Genomic DNA, 25,400 nt, shown 5'->3' with positions numbered 1-25,400 from the left:
AACATTTATGAAACAAAAAAATGTATCAATTAAGAGATAAAAGTATTTTGAAAAATTCTAGAAATATATATATATATATATATATATATATATTTTTTTTTTTCTTCTTTTTCTCCTTTTTTTTTTTTTTTGGCTAAGGAAAGGCATAAAACCAAAATAGCTTAGAAGTTACATGTATAGAAATATAAAATGCATTTCTATCTAATATTGAGATAATGTGGTTCGATTAAAATATAATATGAATTTTTTTCCCATTATGAGGCATTTAAATAAGTGAATTGTAAAGTCTTTTTAAATGAACAGATTGCTTAGTTCTATTATTCAGAAGCTGCAGAAGGTATATAAAAGTTATTATACAAAATTTGACTAGTAAAAATATGCAGATTTTAATTTTTGTTCTTCACAAATAAATTGAACCAAAATTAAGAATTTGAGAAACTAGAATTTTAGGATAGGAAATAGTATTAACCCTTAACTGGGGACGTGCGGTCTGTGTGACCGCTAGCGATGGATGTTCTATCACCCCTATTCTATTTTTAGCTCAATTGAATGGATTGACCCTGTAGTTTATTGTTTTGTGACCTTCAATACAAGTGCACTTTTTCAACCGATTTCAGCAGATGCTTTTTAAAATAATTCAGTTATTTCTTCGAGCGCGGTCTCTAAGACTGCATCTCCCTGTTAGTGCCCCAGTGATAAACAAGGCTTAGCAGTTGGCGGTAAAACTTGGGCCCCGAAATATCATCCAGTTTACTGATCCTATATTATTCCAGATACTTTTAAATGAAGAATAAAGTGATTTTAGTGATAAGGCTAATTGTACAGAAGAGTTTTTCGATGAAAGTTCATATTCAACTGATTCTGATATGTATGCTCAAACATAATTAATTTTTCTAGTGTTGATGTAGTTTGAAAAATTTATAAAATATATTAATATATCAAGAGATATATATACAGAATTTATAGGTTGATTTTTATACTAGTTCTTAACCTGTATATTTAAAATGCCCTAGAAAACCGTGTTATGAGTCACACAAGCCGATAAAAAAAGGGCCAATTTTACCCATTGTTATTTTTTTTTATTTTTCATATAATTGTTGAAATTTGCATTATATTGTCTTCTATATACCTTCATATACTGTAAAAATAAATACGATTTAAAAAGTAAAAAGTAATATGCTTTTTCAAGAATATTATTTATTGTAATATGTAATTTGAGAAGAAAATGTATGTTCCAACGCATTTACTTTTTTCAATGACAATATATTTTGAAAAATTTCTAAAACATATCTATATATCAAGAAAAATATCTTCAAAATATATTGGCAGTTTTTCATACTAATACATTCATTAGAAAATTTAATTTGAGTCTAAATGAAATGCGGTCTCGGAGACCGCCCCTCCCCAGTTAAGTCCTAAAATTTCACCTCCCCAGTTAAGGGTTAAAATAAAAATAATGCAAATATAAAAAAGAATATAACTTCTTAAAAATAAACGTAGAAACAAACCCTTAACGGTTTTATAAAAAAGTCTTATCATAAATTAAAAACATTAAGAAAAAAATCGACATTTCCGCTAAAAAAGGTAAGCAAACCTGGAAGAATCTCAGCTATATAAACAATTTTGACCGTAAAGATATATAAAAACATTTTCCCGTCTCTTATTAACACCTGTCACTTCCTATGAACCAAAACATCCAAGAGTAAATCCTTTTATTGAACAAAACAACATATCCAGACTACTTCATTATCGCTTTATTTGCATACATTTTTGTCGCCACTGAAAAGAGACGGTTGACAGGTGAATAAAAAAGGAAATCAGAGCACCCAGGCATAAAAGTGAGAACCAGTTATTTTACCAGGCTGCTTTTCTTCCTCCAAATTCATGATGCAATTTCTTCCCTGGTTAACAGCATTTGCGTATTCAGTGCTTGTTTTGATTTCAATCTTGCAGCAGCATGGGTCGCAGGGTAAGTTTTGTTGAGTCTATTAGTTTTTAAACTTTATTTCAAAAGTATATTTGGAGTATTAAAAACAAAATGTAATATTTTAGCTAATAATATTTTTTATTTCTAATAAATAAATTATATTTTATTACGCCATTTCATGATTTTTGTCATTTAAGATAATATTTAATTAGTGAATGGTTGATTCATTTTTTTATCCATCTGACGATATTAAGTCGATTTTCATAGCAAAAAGAAAAAATTTGTTTTAATATTTTAATATTTCGTGTTTATATTTCTTAAATAATCAATATACAATACACTCTCGAGTATCCGGCCTAATGTGGCAGACTGACTGGCCGGATGATAAAAAAAGTCGGATAGGCCGAAGTCTATGAATTCCTTTCTTTGTCCACTAATACCAGAAGACAAAATGTTTTATTCAAAACTCACCGTTATAATACGTATTTTCTCACTTCTTATTGAGTACAGCTTTCCCTTTATCTGAAAGTGAACGCAGCTGACGCCCGGCGAATCATAAAAGCAGTTATTGGTAACTTGTCGAGTTAAAATAGAAATCTCTGTACTGGTAGTTTATATATGTTTATGTACTGCATTGTACGTTTCAAGAATTTATTAGAGAAAAGTAAGTTAAAGGATATAAACTGTTCGCATTTTCAAATAAATTCTGCAATGCCTACTTAAATGCAGGAAACATAAACAAAGCTTTAACCTAAATCGTAGGCCTGATTATAAAGAAAATTGACTCAAACTGATAAATGATTGCACTTCTGAAAATTTTTATTGATAAATGATTTCACAGATATGAAAAGATAATCCTAAGATAAGAGTCAAAACTTACAGTTTTTAAATATTAAAAAATTCTTTAATAGACGACTTAATAGACGCTTTGCCTTCCCCATTTAATTACGTTAAAAGAAAACAAGGCCGGATAGTCGCGAAACGGATACTCGGGATTGTACAGTATTGGCAGCATGAGTTTATGTAATACATTTACAGACAAAAATAATTAGAATAATTGTTCAATCTATTTTGAAAATATAAATATATTTCTATAAAATTTATTAAATACAATCACCTCAAAAGTTTTTAAATCAAGAATTTAACTCCGATATTTTAAATCATGCTAATTTTCAATTTAAATGTTTGCTTTTGCTTTATAAAACAAATATTACATAATAATTAAATAAAATTGATTTGTTTTATTGTAATACTAGCCGCCTTTGGCGACCAGCCGGTTCGCCAATCTTAATGTTCGTTTAAATTTTAATAATTAAATAGGTTGAACCGGAGTTTAACCCCCTTCTTCGCCAAGTTGCGATAAAGCGCCGAAGCTGGCAATTTTTATTATGCACTATAATTGAACATCTGCTCCTTTGCTTTTGAACATTTCGCAAGGCCGTTGTTGGCGATTTTTAAAAATTTCGCAAAACAGGGGGTTAAACTCCGGTCGTACCATCAAATATTTTAAGCAATTCCAACTTTAATAGATTCTTCAGCAAAATATTTTAAAACTTCAAATTTTGATAGTCATATAATTCACTCATAATATTATAAAGGCCTTCAGTCATAATGTGATATGTATCTCTATAATTTTCTGTTACCCCTCGTAGAATTTATGCTTTAAATTAAAGTGTAAAGGATGAATCTGCAATTAATATAATAATATTTTTTACTGAAACAAAGAATTTTTTTTAATAATATGATTACTGATAATAGAGTCACTAAGCGTTTAAACTTTATGGGCACTAAAGAATATCTTTCTTAATTTATGTAATATCTTAAGAATTTGTCAACAAAATTTTCTCAGATTCATCATGAACAGATCGATTCATTAACAATGTTTCATTTTAAATGCATCAAACACTAAGAAAATAAAATGAATCGTTTAAAATAATCGGTCGAAAACAGGTTTAAAAAAACTACTTAAAAAACGATGTACTTAAAGCTATAAGCATATACAAAAAATATATAACTAACATAAATACAATTTAATTACAAAAGCATGCAACTAACCTAAAAATAATTTAAATCATCCGTTGATAATGGTTGTCATGGCAACAATCGGAACACAATGCGCATGCGCGAATTTTTCTACGCCAGTTGGGGTAACGCTATGCAGATTATGCATTTTTAATTTTCTTTATTCTGTGTTATTTGAATTCAAAAGTACTTCAGAATGAATCTGAAACATGGATTAATTAACAATGTTTAATTTTAAATGCATCAAATATTACGAAAATAAACAGAATCGTTTGAAATAATCCGCCGAAAAACGTTAACCCTAGCCTCATTACTGTTGGGAGAAAAAAAACTGAAGCCTTACTCATTTGGCGGTGGGGTAAATAGAAGATTTTTTTGGCGGAAAAGTTGGCAGTGGGGAAAATGGAAGATTTTTTTGGTGGGAAAGTTAGTTTTTAATTAATAATTAAAATTCTAATTAAAATTTCAAAAAAAGGGACCCCAGGTGCACATTCCCGACCTCTAAGGTATACATGTACCAAATTTGATAGCTGTATGTCAAATGACCTGACCTGTAAAGCGCCAACACACACACTCACACACACATTGAGCTTTATTATAAGTATAGATAAACTATGTTCTAAACTTTTGAATTTTAGTGTTTAGATTCAAAGAAACAAATTCAAAAGTCTTTCACAATAAGATTGTCACTCTCTGGGATCTTTGTCGAGACAGTCAATAAAATAGTCTAAAATCGTTCAAATTAATGATATATAAGGTTTCATAACTCGGTCAATTTTAACGCAGATTAGTAGAATTTTTTTGTGCTAAAATATTAGTGTGTCAAGAATATTTTTAAATAAATATGTAATAGAATTGGGAAAACTGTAGAAGATGCTACGCATCATAATGTTTTCGACAACACATTTACTATCTTAAGTGGCACAAAACATAATTTTTGACGTCATTTAGATGAATTTTCCAATTGAAAGCATATGCCTATTTCTGATGGTTTAGATGTTGGCTGTTCATAAAGTAGAATGGCCAAAATTTATGTAAATATGTAGAAAAGATATTCTACATATTTACATAAATTTTGCTAAAAAATTCCTTGCAATAATTGAAAACAGTTATGGAATTAGAAATACAAATATTATGGTATATCTCTTTTTGCAAAATGTTTAAATTCCAATCCAGTAAGCTTTATTCTCCCCAAAAAAATATTGCATTCCAATTTACCTATTGTCTAATGAATTGGAGTTGTTTCGATTTTAATATCAAAAGCTACTAAGTAGACTACTACTAACATAGTAGTATACTACTACCATAGACTACTACTACTAAAAACTACTAAGTAGTAATTTTGCTGTTTTTAATACGAAATTCATGAAATCTTGACTTTTCTAGTATGTGTAACTATTTCCAATGAAAAAAAAATGGATTAAAAAAAAGTTAAATTTTGAATCTAATCAATCCATGCTTTTATATTAACAAACTATTGTTATTTTTTTAATATTTACAATCTATTTTTAATCATATATGTTTTTACATAATTAAAATACATTTACATTAATCTTCTTCTTCTTCTTCTTCTTTTTTTTAGCTAAATAGCTGCTTGCTGGGAATCGCAGTAATTTTTCTACTTGTCACTTTTCACTCTCTCTTTAACATCTTGTTCGTGGAAAGCTCTCAGAGGCTGAAACATTCAGGTAAAATATTTATTTCAAGTAATGAATACACAAAAATTCGTTTCATGCTATAGTTTTCTGGTATTTTGGCAAGTATTCTGATTTATTAAGAATAAAACATTTAAAAATATAAGTTAGTAAAAAAAAATTAGGGGAAAAAAAGGCGGAGGACAGATGGCCACTGGTAAAATATGAACGTATTATAAGCTTTTATGATATAAAAGCTGGTGAAATTAGTATAATGTTTTGGTTTGGGACTAGATGTTTGGTTTTCGAATTATTTTGAATATAGATTTCGGCGCTGCCAAGCTTTCTTAATTTCGATTTCTCATCTGGAAAGATAAGTTAGGCAGAGACTGTACTTTTCATTAGCAAATGTAAACTAGAATAATCAGTATGACACTAAATTTAATTTTTTAACAACATTTAATAGACATTCACTTAGGACGATACATAACATACAAGAACACTATAACAAAACTTAATTCAAGAACACCATCGAGCTCCAAACATCAACCCTCTCTCCGTGCACCGTCCCACCCGCCGTTCAACTCTTCCCTTCAGTTCGTTTTTTCATTCTCATCATCAGCAGCACCCTCACAATAGAGATAGCGTTTTATAGCTTTCAAACTTTATGTATATACTATAATTTAAGACTTTACTTATAATATAAGCTTTCGACATAGAAAAAAAAATTATTATTTTTCTGAAAAATAATAATAATAATAAATAATAAATAAAAATAAAGTTAAAATTTAACTAATAAAAGCCAAAAATACATAAATTTTTATCAATAAAAGCAAACGAAATATTTATCTTTAGGGGCGCTGCGTTCTAAGAAGTTCAGCGACTACATTGGCGTCAATGGAGAAGCGGCAATTTTTCCTCTGAAGTGCGATACCTGTGCTCTCATTGGGACTTCAGGTACGTTTTCTCATTTTGAAGAATTTACAAAAATATCAAAAATATATCCCCAGTTACTGAATTCCTCTGTTTATACAACCACTTGCGATATTATATTACATGCAAAAAAAAAAAAAAAAATCACAAAATTACAAACTTAAAGTTTGATTTTCGTCTTTATTTGAATAACTTGCCGGCGTCCTGGCATAGGGGTAGCGCATCGTCCACGTGATCTGGGCATCTCGGGTTCGAATCCTGGTTCGGGGATGGCTGGTCTTCATCTGTGTTCTATCTGTGAGGTGTGTAAATGTGCCCCCCTGTAAAAGAGGGTTGTGCAAGCGAATGTGCGAGTGTCATCTTCATATGAGCTAGAAGTCAGACTTCTACCCTTGGGTGCTCAGGGGTTCTTACCCTCAGAAGCTACTACACCCCCTTTCCGTGGTAACGCGGACACGACATCATCATCATTTGAGTAATTTCTGTTAATAGTACTAAAAGTGGAAGTTGTGTAGATTGACGTTTGCTCTACAGGATTTAGATCGTTCAGCTTATAACTGTCAAATCTGATGAAAATATATTTCGTAGGTTGGGAATGTATGTCTAGGAAGAGGTGTTTTTTTTACCCATGATATTTTAAAGAAATAAAAACAACGCAAAACGTTGAAGATTTTCACTAATATCTTTGGGAAATATTATAACAAAAAATACTACTCATATCATTTAAAATCCAAACCAGCTGGAATGGTCTCCCCAAAACTTTCTCGCATATTCTCTAATATAGGTGTTATCCTAGAGAACGCCTTGCATGGCATTGGCGTACAATAATTACAAAATATTAACCTTTGGAGTGAATATAGCATTTTTACTGAATCTTTCATGTAATGCTTGGCGTGTTATTTGGCGATGAATCCCTGACATGCAATTAATAGTATGAGAAAATCGAATTTGTCTTTTAGGCGAGTTTTACTCAAGCGATTGAAACAAAAATCTGACGCGGAACTACACTTGTAGTCACAAAATTCCGCGCCAAATTTGATATATTTAAATCATTGTGTCTTTGAATTATAACGTTTAAATATTTCTGATAGTTCAGACTGACAGACGATCAATTTCTTGCTGTGTATAATTCAAGATTCGAAAAGTGTCTAAACAACAGATGTTAATTTTTTGAATTGAATTTTATCTACTTAGCTCTCTTCGTTTTGTAGATATCGTGTTATATTATATTCGAATAGCCGGACAGACAGACTTCCTCTGAGTAGAATTTGCTCAAAGTTTAATAGCAATCTTCTAATGGGGTATATAGACCGTATACTCAATTTCATCCGTCTAGATCAAAGTGTTTTTGAGTTATCTTTGTTACAGACAGACAGACGGACATTTTCCAAAATTCTGTGTTTCGAACTCAGAGAGGTATAAAATATTTAGAATTTACTTCTCAAAATCTCGAGTTCGAATTTTTTGTTGATTACTATACTTTCTCTATACTACGCATACGAGAAAATGAAAAATATACATTGAACGGTACTAACTTAGGAGTAATGCAATTTTCTTCCTGTATTTCCTTCATTTAAAAAATATATTTTTATACATAATTTGCTGCAATTCTTCCAAGGAAATAAATTATTCTCATTAAAAAAAATTTAAATCATGTGCTTTTCCTTCAATATTAAGAAATAAGGAATAAAGATATTGTTTATTTTTCGTATTATTTGGAAATGCTGCAGTGAATTTTTACTTCAATGTTTTATTTCATTATTAAATGTGGAGCTTGTAAATAAAGCTCTTTCTCTATGATATTAAACATATTAGAAAATTTATCCGGTATCTGGAATGATTAATGTTTTCTATTCCTTGATTTTAACAACGTCTATCAATCCAACATGGACTGATACAAGATGTTAAAAGTCTAAATGTTCAATTTACCGTGTTCATGGAACATGTTTACATTCTTAATATGTAAAAAAATGCGCAAATTAGAGACAACTGCGGATTTTAAGATGAAGAATAAGAAAGTGAAATCCCTTCTACATAAAGCAACGCGCAGTTAAATATTAGATTAAGTAAACAGATTAAGTAAAATTATGAATGGAACTGGAGAAATAAGGCAATTAAAATAACATAATTTAAATATTTATCACAAATTAAAGTTTGAAAATATTTTATAGAGAGAATCGTAAATATCAAGCCATGTTAAAAAATTTCATAAAAATTATTCCAAAACCACTGGTGAACAATCTGATTGCTAAAGGCGATTAGTAATAACAATTAAACTGTGAAAGACAAATATAATTTTTTTATACTTTGTATATTGAAATTGTCTCGGAATCGGAAGTCTGTTTGCTATTCATGATTTTCGCTAATCATACTTCCTCTTTCCGAAAAATAAAAGATTGATTCGAAGTCTTTAAGATAAAACATAGACATTAATATTAGCCATTCAAGAAAATATTTTAATTCCAAACTCTAATCTTTGCCGTAAGCAAGAAAAGCCTAAAAAAATGTATCTAACAGATTTCTTAATTTTGATTTAAAGAAGTGATTCTGTGTGTGTGTCTACAAAACAAATCTCACTTGCGAACCTCAACTTTAGCATACAGGTAGTCGTAATGAGGTCTCAACACAACTCGAAACCTAAATTTTAAAATTTTGTGTTGCATTTTTTAAAAATTTTATAAGTCATAGTGTTGACTCGGATGACTCTCATATTTTCCCATAGTATACTTTTTAATAATTGTACGAAAAAATCAGCTATTCAGTACTAATAGTGTCGTGGCTGCTTCGTGAGTGCTTTGAAAAAAATTAGGCAAATAGAAAACTTAACAGATTTATTTCAGATTCGTTCGAGTTACTCTGCTCAGTAACTCCTTCTCCTCCAAGAGCCAACAATCGAATGACATCATTCTTTTGAATTACACTCGCGCTAGTTGCCTAGCGCCATCTATGAACGTTTATTTCCTAACGCTTCAAAATCCAATCACTACAAATAGATCAATATACAATATCAGTTCAAACAGTTGTTTCATTCAGTACTAAAAGTCAATTTCTTTAAAGATACCACGCAAATGTCTTGATAAATCGTTAGCGCAATTTATTGAATTCTAAGAAATTTTTTAAAGGTCTATTTTTCGGAAAACTTTTATCTCTGCATTTGATATTTTAATACTGTTGTCTATCTCAATTCTTTAGATCATTATTTGAACATTTATCTGTCATTTAAATAAAAAACAATCAAAACATCTTTTTTAATTAAATTTTAATTAGTTGTTTTCCTGCGATTTGCTTCTCTACTTCACGTAGAGAAATATCACTTCATTACTGATTTGGCAAGGAGCCAAATTAGAAAATTAAGAATCATAAAAATTGCGTTCGTATGATTTAAATTCTAATGGCATCATGTGCATGAATCTTTCCAATTTCATTATCTGTTTACCCTTTTTTATAATAGGTCTTCATTTCGATTTTTGTCGTATGCAAACAGGGGATATGATTGCCAAGAAGAAAATAAAAACTCAAAATCAATATCATATCTATGACTTCGCTTTCAGAGTTTTATGCTATTGTGGTTTTGATTTCGATGATATTCATCTTGTAACAGGTAATTAAGTATAATGTATAAAAATAAAATTGGCATTTCCAGGTCATCTAAGGAAATCTACTTCCGGAAGGGATATTGACAAGAGTTATTCTTGTATCTTCCGTTTGGGATTTTCACCTACGAGAGGATATGAGGACCAAGTGGGATCAAGAACCACTGCCCGAATTGTAGACAGTTTCAGGTATGTCATAAATTAATCGCAGCTATCATGATCATTTTATAAATGATTAAGGGCTTCAAACAGAACAAATAAATTTAACAATACTAATCAATATAAACCAAGATAGAGCATTTTACTACCATGCAATTATCCTCTTGAACTGTGAACTTAATTAAATTTCTAATTGGAAGCCCTATTTCATTTCATTTTTAGACACAGTTATTTTCATTCATAGAAGAAAGCTAAAAAATGAGTGTTTTTAAGTGATTTTTTTGTTTGCTTTTTACAGTCAGGAGAGATTTTCATATGTTCTTTTATGCAATGTACCATGAATTGTTTTGTCTCTCCTCAACCGTTATTAAACCATGAAAGTCCTGCATGATTTTTACCGCTCTTTCAGCTATATCGTGCACTTCTCTGACCACTAAGACCGTCCTCTTCATGTTTAGAAAACAAGTGTTATTCGCCCATAAAGGACTCTCGTTGAGAAAGCTATAATCAATTTTGAGTTTAGAGAACAATGACTGACTTTTGACTAATATGAAATCATTGATGCTTTTCTCTGGAAAAAATTGAATAGCTGGTAACAATCGCATGATATGAATTAATAACTAAATAAGCAACTACAAAATCATTGAATGAAATTACCATACAATGGACCGCAAAGTTCTTCCTTTGATAGAATGTATCTTTTCTCATGGGTCTGCAATTTTTTTCGATGTATATTTGCCACCATTTTTAATTTCTTCGCTCACATCATCATCAAGACTGCTATTTCGGAAGACAAATACCATAAATGCTGGCTAAATTTTTGCAAAACAGCTTTCGTGATACTTGCATTGACATTTTCATAATCTTTCAAAGATTTCAAAAAGCATAAATCTTTCTATGGTGCTTTAAGAGCCAAAATGCATTGAAGCCATGGTTTAACATAGATTGTCACGATAAACAAGACGTCTAACAGTGCTTTCTTATCATTGGTGTTTAATTTCAGCTGAGAACTAAATAACGATAATTTTATGAAGTAAATCGCTCGACTCATTCATCGATCTTGGTGCATGACACCTGGAAGTCTGATTGTAATTTTTTTCTGGATCTCCTCCTAAAAATAACATAGGAAGTTCACTCATCTCTCAATAGTCATCTCTGACAGCAACATTTTTAAATTCAGCAAGGTAAAAGTCCGAGTATGGTTCGGAACTATTCCCTTGTTTCACTATAGCATTGTGTTTTAGTGGGATCGATGTTTTTCTTATTATCTTTGAGCTTTTTAACGAATGGCATATTGGTCTTTGTTGTCGCTTGTTTAATTTTCACTTCGAATACGGTTTTTAATACCAACTCGTAAGTATGCGAAGCGAGCGAATAAAAGCATTTCCCTAGCAAATGTTTGCTCAAGGAGTACACAAGTACCATTAAAATTGAAGCCACTACTTGTATTTGAAACCATAGTATCACAATAGAAAATCTGGACTTTGTCTTCGAGATTCCAATCAAAGATCGCCTTCCAAATAACTTGAGCCATTCTATGCCTGTAAAATTATCCAATTCCCAGCCAAGGAATGAGTTGTCATTTAAATCTATATGAAAGGACTATAGGTAAGCATCCTTCTTCCGAAAGGCCGCGGTGGTCTGCTGGTAAGGTCTCGGCTTGTAAGCCGTAGAGTTTCAGGTTCGAGACCCGATTTCACCGAAGAACCGTCTTGTAAGGGGGTCTGTTGCACGTAAAATCCGTCATGCCAAACGTTCTCCCGCTGGTGTGATGTGGCGTGGAAAGGGGGGTACTAGCTCAGATGTCGTCCTCGTCATCTGACCGTGGTTCAAAATTACGTGTCCCAAAATAGTCCTAATGTTGCTTTACAACGGGGTGTTAATATAACTAAAATAAACTAAATTAAAAAACCTTCTTCCGATTTTCGAGCATTCAAAGCAGGCATCAACTTGAAATCCCAAAATAAGATCACCACATCCAGTATCTCAGTTTTCTTCCCCGTGATCTGGGCGTCCCGGGATCAAGTCTCGGTTTGAGCATGGTTGTTCTTCCTGTTCTATCTGTGAGATGTGTGAATATGCTCTCCTGTAAAAAGGGTTCTGCAAGCGAATGAGTGATGCGTGAGTAGTCAAGTCGTACTCTTGGCCCAAGTTGGCTCTACGATAAAAACAAGAAGCACTTCCCCTTAGGCTTAAATCGGCTGTCTTTGAACAGCGGGCTTGTCTGTGGCAAGTGCCATAAGAAACAATAGTATTTCAGTTTAGATGTCAATTTTTATTTTTTCCGTGTTCGTTTCTTTAGTTTCGCTCTTCGGATTCTTTGAATTGAAGATTTACTTATGAGAAATTCATCAATATTATATCCAAGTACATCAATAGTAGCTTCAGGAATAAACACAGAATCACGCATATTTAACTGACACCTATCTAATGCAGCAACTAACTTTGGAGAAACAAAATCTTTGCTCATTACTGACTTACTTGTCCCAGGTTTTGAACTTTCGGCGAGTATTGAGAAATCTTCTGATTCCCTAATCTTCTTGTAATGGTGCAAACTTGAAATCTTCTTGCAATGGTTCGTATAATGCGTAAAATTCTGAAGCGGAAGCATATTTGATTAGCCGATTTTCTTCCTTGGTAGCTCAAAGTCGTGCTCTTTTCTCTTTGTCGGTCAGTGTTCTATCCACTTCACTTACTCCCACGGGGGCGGGTCACCTCATAATTGGGGATTCCTCGCCACCCTTGTTGATATACGAAAGGGTGGAGGTGACTACTTCCCATCGATGGCGGGACATACTTCCTAAGGGAGGGAATATACCATTGCCGGTGATGGCCTTTAGGACTTAACCACAGTTCCCATCAGTGTTGCTCTCGCCGTCAAGTTTTTCCGTATGCCTTCTGGCGGGTCGGAGTAGTCAGTCTATGATCCACTTCAACTAAGTGACCAGCCCGCCCGACTCTCTTCTGCCCCTTCGAAGAACATCTTATATTCCTCTATTTTCATTAACTTAAGTGCATCAGCATGTGCAATTTCTAACAAATTGTCTAAATTATTTACAAATTCTTGTTGTCATATGAATACGTCTTGCACTTTCTTTGCATTTTTTTGTAAGTTTCTCCAAATTTGATACATTTTAACGAGCTTCTTCACACAATTTGGCAACGATTTGGTAGGTATGCGTGCCTTTTCCCAAAAGATAAGGCATTCACGAACAGCAAGATTTGCGCTTTCATTAACAGTTAAATGCACTTCTCGAATATAGTAAAACAAAACTACGAGAACTGGGAGGTTTTGAAACAGTTATCTGATGCTTTATGTCCCCTATTAAAAATATCACGTTTTTAGAGCTACGCAATTCCACTACCGTGTTCTTTTCACTGATTAAAGACCGTATAAAATATTTACTAACGAAACAAAACGAAATTATAAGCACATTGACGAGAGAATGTGCGCTTCCCTTAGTAAATTGATACCGAGGCGTTTCATGGGTGGCTTAATTCACTATCGAAGGTTTCCAAGACATATTTTTTTTCCGTTTTGTTTTCTCTTTACCGTTTGTTGTCACTGTATGCTCCGGAACAGACACGTGTTAGGCTAGCATGTGTCAGCGCTGGCTCCTCAATGCACAAGTGCTGATATGCACGTTCAGATGCAAGTCGGCACGGGTTGACTTGTTTCAAATTACATGGAAATAAATATGCATAGGTAAGTAGACATATAGAATAGGGTGGAACGAAAAAATCAATTTTTGGTTTTTAATTTGTAATAATACGGAAAAGTCGTCTTTTAATATAGATAAGTTAAATAAAAATTATAAGAAATATTACAGAAAATCTTAAGGTGTTGCAAGGACGTTAAATTTCATAAAAACACACTTTTTGCTGCTTTTTTAGGAATTTTTGCGTGCCTCGATTATGAAATAAAAAGCTTTTAATAGGCGTTGCCATATGAATAAAAGTATAAAAACAGTTTACTATTGCACTGGCATGGCATTGAGTCGTCGCTGTAGCGGCCTTTATTGAGGTGAGGTGGAGATTTGTCTGAGTCCGGTGCTAAGGGCAGAGCCGGTATCAAACCAGTATCTTTGCCGAGTTCATTTGAGTTGGCGTCTTCGCTCCGTCTATTGTGTAACTGATTTGTTAGTTTCTGAGTTTGTGTGCTTTACTGTGAGTAAAAATTGCTCAGTCTAAATTAGTGAAGGCAAGACAAATATCGGAGTGTTCTATTTTTGGGAAATTAAGTAATTTGCTTCAAGTTGAATTCACTACTTACGAATCTAGAGCTACTATTATATTAGAAAAAACTTCAAAAATACTTCAGAGAAGAATCCTTCTGTAAGCGAAATATGTGACACTTTAGTTCCCATAATAGAACAAATATAGTCAAGAGTTTCTATTCCCGTTGCTTCTAGCAAAAGAATTTCACAAATAATAAAAGCTTAAGTTATATGGAGAAATTTATCAAAGTCTAAAAGCAGAAAATGTTCAAATAAGTTTGATTCCAAACTCACAGAATTTAGAGAAGGAAGCTAGATGTTTATTTGATATTGCTAACTTGTATAAAAGAAAAAAAAGTGCCACTTATGGTATAAAAGGTTCTAAACGATCAACGCTCTGGCAGGAAAATGGTTATAGGTAATATTGATATTGCTACCACAAGCGCTTTGAGAAAGAAAGAAGCAAAAAAAAAAAAAAAAAAAGGAACTGAAGAGAATAGTTAAGTTTAATCAAGAACGGACAAAAAGCACTAGTGCATCAGAAACAATTACTGGCGACAATGACAACTCTGAAGAACAACAGTGTTCCTTACAAAAAGAGGCAAACCAACCACATCCATCAAGTAGATAAGAAGAGATAAAACTACCAGGTGCCTGTGTGGTTTAATATTAAGTTAAGACCTTCATGTACTTAGGCTTCCAAACATCTTTTTAACCTTATCTCATATTCACGCTATCTTTCTGACGATCTCAAGAAGGTTATAGATAAGATTATTCAAAGAAATGGGTACTTTGCTGCTTCAGAAAATATCCTTTTGTCCATGCTAAAAGATGAACGTAAAATTCAAAGAGAACTTAGTTTACGACGTGTTTTAAAAGCAAGAACAGAAAGTAAAGACAGAGTCAAGAAGTTTAAAGTTCCAAAAATAAACTTCGATGCAAAGAATTACATCGACATGATCTCATGACAGGAAAATGAAGTAACTGAACCCCCCCCCCCCTCCCTTGCTAAAACATGTTTCCAATGAATCTCGCAAAGACATTATACAGAAGGCTTCTGAAGCTGAACCAAATAGTATAAGGGACTCGGTTATCGAGTTTCCGAGGCATCCTTGTCACATGCAATCAGTGGAAAGAGTTGTGAAACTGATGGCCGAATCGGCTCAAAATGTCTGTGGTTCAATCGCAAGAGAAGGATACATAAGATCTAAAATTGAATCACAAGTGAATATGCCAAAATTTAATTAAAAACCGTTTAATGTATATAATTTATACAAATAGTTTTTGTACTATCTTAAAACTCAAAAATTACCTTTTTAATGTTATCAATTTCATATCTGTATAGTTTTTCATTTAACTTTAATAATATTTTTAATTCAATTTGATACACTATCTGATATTATATTTTTTTAATAAACTATCTGATATAATCTATTCTGCCATCCATCAAAATATTCAAGTGCATGTTTTTACCAATCATTAACTCAGTTGTAGGTTTTTCACACTCGCGTTTGTTTCACAATATATAAACTTTTTGATCTGCAGTAAACTAACTCAATTTATTCATGTGTTTCCGTCAGGTGTCTGTCAGATTGATACCACGTGACTTTAAAAAAATAATGTTATCACATGATAACTTGAAATTTGTGATAGCAGATTTCAATTTTTAAAAAAATATATATTGGCTCAGGTTTTAAATGGTACATTGACAAGGTGCCATAGACCCTAAAAACAAATAAGCAAAAAATGGCTAGTCCTGTTCACCTTCTTTTTTGTCTTGGCGCTTCTTATAAGCAGCTGCTGGTTGAACGGGACTTTCTGCAGATTTATGAGGAACTGACACGACGAGGCCTCCTGGACCTGGTCTAGGCTTTACTTCTCCAGGGGGATGTGTAATAAAAATAACAACAAATAAGAGAATCATCACATTCTCTAAAAGATATTAAGATTAAATGTCATATGTCCTAAAAGATATGTCCGCTGAGTGTCAAAGATTTTGAGAAAAACAAGTCAGCTTTTCTGAGGTTAAGAGGCTAACTTTATCTTCTTTTTTTTTTTTTCAATATTTAGGTTTTATCCTTTCTTGAAAAAGCCTCTGAAACTAGTCACTGGTCCGTTTCCGTCTGATTTCTGGTTTTTGTTTGATCGCGCTGCTGGCGACATCTCTCGTTTCCATGGACCACTCCTGAAGGATTTACTGCAAAAACACGATTCCAAATTTCTCTGGTTCAGCCGAGCCGTGGAGAGGAGCGTCCTGAATTCCCTCGATAGCAAACGATTGAAGAATGGGTATGTTTACGCATTTTTTGATGCGCTGTACATAATCTATTTTTTAAAAGAATTTTGAATTAAAAAGTAAAAATGGTGCAAATATTTGGTGACAAATCACCTTAGAGGTATAAGAAAGCAAAGCTGTGCATTATTTACTACAATAAAATGATCCGAAAGTGGTCTTAATGGATATAAAAGTGACTAATATTTTCAACAATGTTTAATTTTTAACACATATTCGGCATATTTTGCAGGATGGCACATGGATTATAATTTAGGTAGGCAGGTACAAATTAGTTACCTAATAGGCTAAGTAATGGTATGGCTGAGTAACATGAAGTAGAGAAAGGTTGTGGGTTCTATCTTTAAGTTAAACATTTATTATAGATTTTAAAATCAACTAGTCTTCCCCGTTTTCTGGGTGTCCTGGCTTCGAGTCCCGGTACGAGCATGGTTGTTCTTCCTCCGTTCTATCTGTGAGATGTGTGAATGTGCCCCCCTGTAAAAAGGGGTTGTGCAAGCGAATGAGATGTGTGAGTAGCTAAGACGTACTCTTGGCCCTAGTTGACGCTACTAAAACAAGAGACGCTCCCTTGGCTTAAAATCGCTGACTTCGTCAGCGAGCTTGTGCATGGCAAGTGCCATTATAAACAACAAACAACAACAAAATCAACTATAATTTTGAAAGTGAATTACGTATCTAGTGGGTTAAAGCATGGTGGGTAAAGCAAGGGTCATAAATCGGTAGTAGAAATTAGTGGGTTCTGTATACTATCTGTTTCATTAACCAGCATTATTCACAAATTAGTTCATGCATATGCACTTTAGCAAAGAATTGCTTTCTGTGGTCGAATTAACTGTCATAGTTTTTTTTTTCTCAGAGAAACACAAACGTAAGACAGCTTCCATTGAAAGTTCTTCAGGAAGGCAGTATTTTCCCATATATTGGATCTAACTCGATCATCCACATCAAGTGTTGAACAGGTCATCGAAGTTCGTCCTTTATTCTTTGACATAGGTCTTTTTGCAAACGTTTCAATTATCAATATCCTCGCAATGCAGCTAAAGCACTATTGCAGTTCTACTAAAACAACTTAATCAGTAAAGTTCGATCATTCTTCTCTAAAGGCGCGGTGAAAAATAATTTTATGACAGTGACTATTGGCATTTTTAAACGTTCCTAATTTGTATAATGGCTTTTCCGTATTACATAGAATGTGCCATCTGATGGCCAAAATTTAGACTATTTGTTTGTAGTTTTTTCCCATGGCCTTTATAATGCATAAATCAAGTTTCGATGACGTATGTTACCCAAAACGTGCTCTATATATGACTACGTAATGTCATTATAATTATAATATCACCTTACTTAAAAGAATGAACTAGTTTTATTTTCTTGCTTTTACAGTAAATGTATTGGTTGGTAATAGGATTATTAAAAGCGATTTGGTAGGTCTTTGCAGAAAAGACGATTAATTTGTTGCCATATGGAGAACCATTCTACAGATGCTATAGTTTATATTTTGGACCGTTCTCTGGATTTGGATTTTAAGACCATCATGGATTCATCTGCAAAGGCTTGTGTCCTTACTGGTTGGCCAGTTTTGAAGAAACACACTTTATGGAATTTGCGACTAAATTACATATTGCAAGACCTTTTCAAAAATCTTGAGGACTAGCCTCATTTCTTTAGGTACTTCTTCGTTAATTTAGAGTGTGATTTTTCGTTTTGGAAAGAGCTGTTATTTATATTGCAAGCATTTAGACTATAATTAAAAAACTCCATTTATATCACCTGGTAGTTTTAGGATGAAGTTACTCTTCCTTTTTTCTAATAAGGGTAGTATTCAAATAATTTTGGAATGCAAAACCAGTTGCCTTTTCCTTCTTCTAAGCCGAATTGCAAGTGACCAAGGTTATTAGCAACTTTCAGACGGAAGGTCAATCGTTGAGCTGTCAATTTTTCTAACATTTTCTCTATTGTTTGTAAGAGTTAGATTGGTTGCTAAGAAGAAATTTGATTATAAACTTTGAGATATTTGATATTCTATTTAATTTTGTCTAGTTCTACAATATAAAGTTTTTTCATGCTAGGAGTAGTCATTATCGCCGGCGTCCTTGCATAGAGGTAGGGCAACTTTCCCGTGATCTGGGCGTCCCGGGTTCGAATCGCGGTTCGGGCATGGCTGTTCTTCTATCTGTGTGGTGTGTGAATGTGCTCCCTTGTAAAAAGGGGTTGTACAAGCGAATGTGTGAGTGTCAGTGTCTGAGCTATAAGTCAGACTTCTTCCCTTAGATACTCAGAGGTCTTCATTCTCAGACGCTAATGCACCCCCTTTCATTTGTAACGCGGACACTAGATCATAATTAGTCACTATCTATGACCGTTTCACTGTATTTTAAATGTGCAAAGGCATTTCCTTCCGAATTTTTGTGATTATGAAATCATCTTACAATCACGTGAAACACTTCGAATTTAATTCTTGATCGATTTAATTTTAGAATATATTACACACTTTTGACTCGGAAATCCTTAAGATAAAGTGAATTTATTTGTTAAGTGACACATGCAGTTACTTTCTTCATTTGACTGTAACATCATTTGAATGAATAACTCCAATGAGAAATTAGTTACATATTTTCATTTAATAAGAAACAATAAAAGTGTGATCTTGGCCATATACATTTATATTTGCTCCCTCTCTGGTTTTCGGTTTACTCACTAGTTTACATTCATATAAAAACTATAAATAAGTTTTTGTTACATTAAATTTAATCATACATTTTCTTATATGACATATTTTCCAGAATGAACCGGATTTCTTCTTTGTTGTTTGCTACTCGGGTAATAGAGGACGCTGGCTGTGAATCTCTGACTGTATACGGAGTTCCTGATGCGCAGATATGCAAGTAAGTCATTTCAGATGATGTTTATAAGCCGTCTGTATATGATTTCACAAAATACAGTGCATTCTAAAAATAAATGCCCAATTTTGTGAAATCAAATACTTTTATAAAGCACACACAAGTGTATTTATATTAATGTATATTAATCATTTTGTCTTAGATCTACTAATCAATACTCAAATCTATTAATGATTTTTTTCTATTAAAGTTAATGCAAATATATTAAAATCAATTGTAAAATGTGTTAAAATTGTTCTAAATTTTTATTCATTTTTCCGAAATCAGATTTTTTTTTAACACCGATTCAAAATTCACAAATATTTACAGAACAGATAATCTTTGTTATAATAGCGCATATTAAAGGATTAAAATTAAATGAATTGAAACAAAACTTTCAATGAAAATTTAGTATGGTCGGATCAACAAACAAAGCTCCCCTTAAACTTATGGGACATTTCAAAAGAGAAGAGATAAGAAGAGAACTTCTAAAGACTTAAAAGCAATGATACAAATTCTAGCAGTTGGCCCACCTTGAACTAGAAACTCAGTTTGAAACACAAAATCTCCAAGACAATCGTCACAGCATCTCAAATTCCAAAGGAAAAAAAACTTTATCACATTAAATTACTGTTTTCCATTCATGATGAAAATTTTCCAAATCAGGCAACAAAATATATAGAGTTTGTAGAATAAGCTATTAAGGATTTTAAAATCTACTAAAATAAATAATTAATTCTGCATTGCAGAATAAAATTTTAGAACACCCTGTACATACAAAATTATGTTTTAACTCTTTTTAAACATGGCATAAATAAGCAGACATGAAGTGTCCTATTTGATAGAAATAATTATTTACTTTTGAAGCTTCCTGTACAGCATTATATGAATACGAGTAAACTATAAGGAACTAGTACCTCCCTGTCTCAGCGTTCGGGGTAATCTGAATGTCACTGTCTTCCTGAAAATGAAACTGCATTGTTGACAACGCATTATAATCCGGATTTTAGCACTGCTCATGTGTTCATTGTTCACAAACTAGCCACCCGGAAGTCGAGAATTGTTCAGTATTTTAGAAACTTCTGAGCCTCATAATTGAGGTCTCCTGGTGGGATCTGAATGCGAATTAGACAAGGATTTTCAAATTGTCCCTGCAATTTGTGTAGTAAAATACCAATTTTCTTTATAAGCACATTGAACTTCAAGAGGGGGCGTTATATTTTTAAAACTTAATCTTGCATCATCAAAAAAATATCTCCGCTTAAAAAAGGATTTTTTTATTTGTAAAGAAAAAAACATTGCATTTCAATTCAGATTTTAAAGTTTTTTTTATTTCTCACAACTTGCATTTACTTTAAGATATCTTTTTATTATTCTAACGTTTGAATTTCTTTATTTTACAGAAGAAATCTTAACATTTCCATTCCTAGTCTATACTGGGATGAGAACTCATTTCATCTTTGTGATTACGGCGTTGATGCAAGCGTGAAATCTACAAATAGCAAGGCATCTGTATCCATCGTGCCATCCATTGCTGAAAGGAGATTGTTGCCGAAATGGTTAGAACAGCACTTTTATGCATCAGATTTCAAATTTCCATCTTGGGAAAACTGGACATCACCTTAAGTACAATGGCTATACAAAATATCTCTAATCCAGAAGAATTTAATCATGTATTCTCTGAATCTGTGATATAGACTTTGACTATGCTGAGTATTCGGCTAACCTTATTAGCACACGATATTGTACGATATCTCTACAATGTTCTTCGATGTTGAATGCCAGTCAGTGCCATGAAAATATCGAAACAATCTTATTGGGCATTTTGTGCAAAGAAGGAATAAACCGACAAACTCAGAGGGTTCTTAGTAGACATCCAGAAGAACAAAAATCACAGTTTAACATGGTGTCATACGTTAAAAGGATGAACATCGCTAATAATGTACAAAGTTTTGATGACAGGCTTAAATGACGAAAAGTGCAATGACAAGATCAATCGATTAATTATTATGAGAGTTGTTGGAAGTATTGGCCGCTGACATCATTGCACAGGCTACAACGAAGTAAAACTATTTCCTGACGTCCTGCATAGAACCGTTTTGATGTCTACAGCAGTGTCGACAATCCGCCTTCGTTGTGTCCATAGGCATCATATAAACGAATTGAAGGTGACCTCATATGGAAAAAGTCACACGGATATAATTACGGAGAACTTGGAGGTCAAATAATGGATTCATCGCATTCATTTCGCCTCCTGTGTAACATCGAGAGAATTGCGCATCTCGCTGGGGAAATAAGCAAGAGTGCCATCATTAATTACATATATTACATGTATCGCTGCACTGCGGCCGGCATAGTTTGCAACATTTCTGGGAGGGGGTGTTGCAGAAAATGAAAGTACTGTTCAGCATCGGATTGTAAAACCCTCTGCGCTTTTGCGCATGCGTTAGGATAGGTTTAATCCGTCAAAATAGGGGTGAAAGGAAATATGAAAGGAGAAGATGTTTCCATTTACTAGTATCTAATAGGGGAAATCCAAGGTCAAGGCGAATACCGGAAATGCACTCATCGTTCCACGTCTCACCCTTTAATGAAATGGAGTCTTCGAAATGTGGTCGTCTCAGAATCCGTTGACGAACAGTATGTTGCTCCATTCAGGCTTTTGAGCAGAGGCTGCATGCTTTTTTCACGATTCTCTCTTTCTCTCTCAACGGGGTTTGCGACACCATGTTCTATTACAATTTTTCCTCTTGACGCCTACTAGCAAACTTCGAAATTTGCCGGTCCTATAATAGAATCTTCTGTCAAATAATTTATATTTTTAGAGGAACTTTGCATTATGTATGTGAGTGCTCATATCAATTCATTCATATGATTTAAGTTTATGTGAGAAAAAGTATTTTCACATTATATCAATGAACTGTAATTATTATCAATAACAATTCAAGTTGACATAGAAGGTAAAACATCAGGGGTATATTGTAGCTCTCAGTTAAATAACCCTTATTATGATTTTAAAGTGTTCGAAAATATTTCATACATCAGAATAAGTTATCAATACTATTGATATTCATTCATTGTGATAGGAATAGATAGAGAAGCATAATCCACGATTTTTTGAACAACAAATAATATTGCTATTGTTATTTTTAAATGTGCGTTCCAAATATCTGTTATTTCAATCATATTATTAATTAAAAATTATTACTTAATATTAAATATAAAATTTATTAATTGTAATTAATACTTAATTTACTAATTTAACTAACGTGTGATTGAATTAATTTATCTGTTTCAGCTTACTTCTTAAATTTTATTTTTTTTTTCTTAAAACTATTCATTTAATTTATTTATTAGAGTGAACCATTTTCTGGAAAAGGTGAGATAAAAATATATGCATTTCTTTAAAATGTTTACTTTAGTCCTATATTCTACCAATAGATGGCGCCAGAAGTAAACAGAATACATTTAATTAAAGTCAATCACGTCACGAGCAATTAAAAATGATCTGTATGGAATAGTGCATCATCAAATACGAATATCGGTCACTCCTGTAAAGTGGAACGTTGACTTCACACCCTCCAGTGAAGCCTCGCACTTTCCGGTGAAATCACCGCTCCGATAAATTTCAGTGATATGCAATTCAATGATACGATACGATAATTCCAATAACCGGTCCGTTCACTTTTCAATCCAATCACAGATTTCTTTCGAGAGCTTCCATTGGACAAATCGTATCGTCACCGCTCCGGCAAATTTCAGTGATATCGTATCGATTGTTAGTTTCTATCGTGATCCAAAACCTGTAATCGAAATATCATCAGTAAGATCGTATGAAGGATTTGAATCACACCCCTCTTTGAAAAGTATTGATCACTAGTATTTGTGACTTTTTGATATTGGTTACGTAATAACCGCTCTTAAAATATTCGTCATCCCTAGGAATAGATATGTATGAATTAAAAGTTGAATCCAAATAAGCACAAAATGTCCGACAATACCGTTACGATATCTTCACGATATTGTACAGCATTTAGAATATCAAGCGACTTCACATAATATTTTGTTTTAAAAGAGGTAATTCTATGAATTTCTTTTTATTATCGTAAGACGAATATCAACACATATTAAGTGATTCATGATTGATGCAATTGTTTATAACTTTTTGAGAGCTGTCTACTTGATGCGTCAGTAACTATAAATCCAATGTTTAAATGATTATATTTTGAAAAGAATGATGGTAATTACACTTTTCCATAAAACAATGCTGCTACCATTATTGTTTTTAGTATTCATAGTATGTATCAGCATACTGTTATCAGTCATTGTTTTCAACATTCATTATATGCATCAGCATATCATCAACTTATTTATTTGTAAATATGAAGGATTTTTTAAATTCAATATTACAATATGCATGTAATAGTTCATTTATTTTGAAATAAAAATGTGAATATATTTCTTTTGCTTTGATTGGTTGTTGTTATTGTTTTTCTTATTTATTTCGTACTGAAATGAAAATTCTTATTTCTGTTCGCTTCTTTGCTCCATAACAAAGATTGGCTTAACATCATAAACATGTTTGATGCAATCACTGAAATGGAATTTCATCATTTATACAATGGGACAATTATGTACGGTTCCAGAAGATGTGCAAAGCGTGCATGAACGAAGGCGATTAATCATAATAAAATGCTGGCGCTCTACATGGTGTGTGTTAACGCTCTACATGCAAGACCGTTTGACCTACAGACAACTGCACACCTTGGAGGTCGAGAATGGACACCTCTGAGCAATTGTTTTGAATTTTTAATTAGAATTTTAATTAATTAAAAATTAGGCGCTTTTTCGCATTAACTTCCGAAGATATTATCATACAGATATGAATTTTTCAGCAATTTAAAGTTTAAAAACTTATATTTTTAATGATATCAATGTTTTTACCTATAATTTCAGTTTCTATTTTTAATGAATTAAAAAAATATTTTAATCATATTTTTCAACTATTTATTTCTCGCAAAATAAAAATAAATTTTGACTTGTACGAGTATGTTAAGCTTGCATAAGACGAAATGAAATTAATATAAAATACGATATTTTCGAAAAAATTAATACAACTAGAAGTTTTCAATGGTCTTTTACAATATCTATATTATTAATTCAATAAATCAGTTTTATTTAAGGCATACATAGTTTGATATATATATATACTATTCATTCTAATCAGATTCCGAAGCTATTATGTAAGCCTTTAATGATAGGTATACATCTGCTAAAAAAATTGTTTAAGTGAAGTAAATAATTATATTTTATGTAATATGAGCCGATAAATTCATTGACGAAATTTAAATTTCATCATAGATCCTCAGTCCTATAAATCATATTAAACAAAATATTTTTGAAACACTAATATTTTAAATAAAAAAGATTTGCTAAATTTTTTTTTATCTAAAATAAATAAAATCTACTAAATGAAACCCAAAAACTGACAGATTTATGAAAATTTAAGTATCTCTATTCTAATAAAAGTACTCGATTTAGGACCTCAACAACCATTGTCTAAAATAGAATACACCAATTGCAGTGACCGCAGTTTCTTAAAGGTTGATTATTGGACGAATGCATGTGTGTGTGTTGGTGCACTACAGATCATATTATCTAGAGCTATCAAAGTTGGCCCTTATCTACTTTGGAGGGTGAAAATAAATACCACGGAGAGATTTTTTTTTTGAAATTTTAA

General features: G+C 32.4%; 1 protein-coding gene across 1 annotated transcript; it reads left to right on the top strand.

Annotated features, from left to right (window-relative positions):
• The first annotated feature begins 1,838 nt into the window (after positions 1-1,838).
• Positions 1,839-24,036, top strand: LOC129965810 (alpha-N-acetylgalactosaminide alpha-2,6-sialyltransferase 5-like). The gene is made up of 7 exons (XM_056080012.1): positions 1,839-1,969; positions 5,532-5,637; positions 6,439-6,540; positions 10,160-10,298; positions 16,556-16,774; positions 19,565-19,666; positions 21,064-24,036. The coding sequence occupies exons 1-7, from the start codon at positions 1,958-1,960 to the stop codon at positions 21,284-21,286; spliced, it is 903 nt and encodes a 300-aa protein (XP_055935987.1). The 5' UTR covers positions 1,839-1,957; the 3' UTR covers positions 21,287-24,036.
• Positions 24,037-25,400: the final 1,364 nt, after the last annotated feature.

Source organism: Argiope bruennichi, chromosome 4, assembly GCF_947563725.1.
Source record: "Argiope bruennichi chromosome 4, qqArgBrue1.1, whole genome shotgun sequence".
NCBI lineage: Eukaryota > Metazoa > Arthropoda > Arachnida > Araneae > Araneidae > Argiope > Argiope bruennichi.
This window is presented reverse-complemented; position numbering and strand designations above follow the sequence as displayed.

Excerpts from the sequence above, each read along its gene's own strand:
- LOC129965810 (XM_056080012.1), top strand. Across the intron at positions 6,541-10,159 it reads TGCTCTCATTGGGACTTCAG|GTCATCTAAGGAAATCTACT; the intron begins GTACGTTTTCTC and ends TGGCATTTCCAG. Across the intron at positions 19,667-21,063 it reads CCTGATGCGCAGATATGCAA|AAGAAATCTTAACATTTCCA; the intron begins GTAAGTCATTTC and ends TTTATTTTACAG.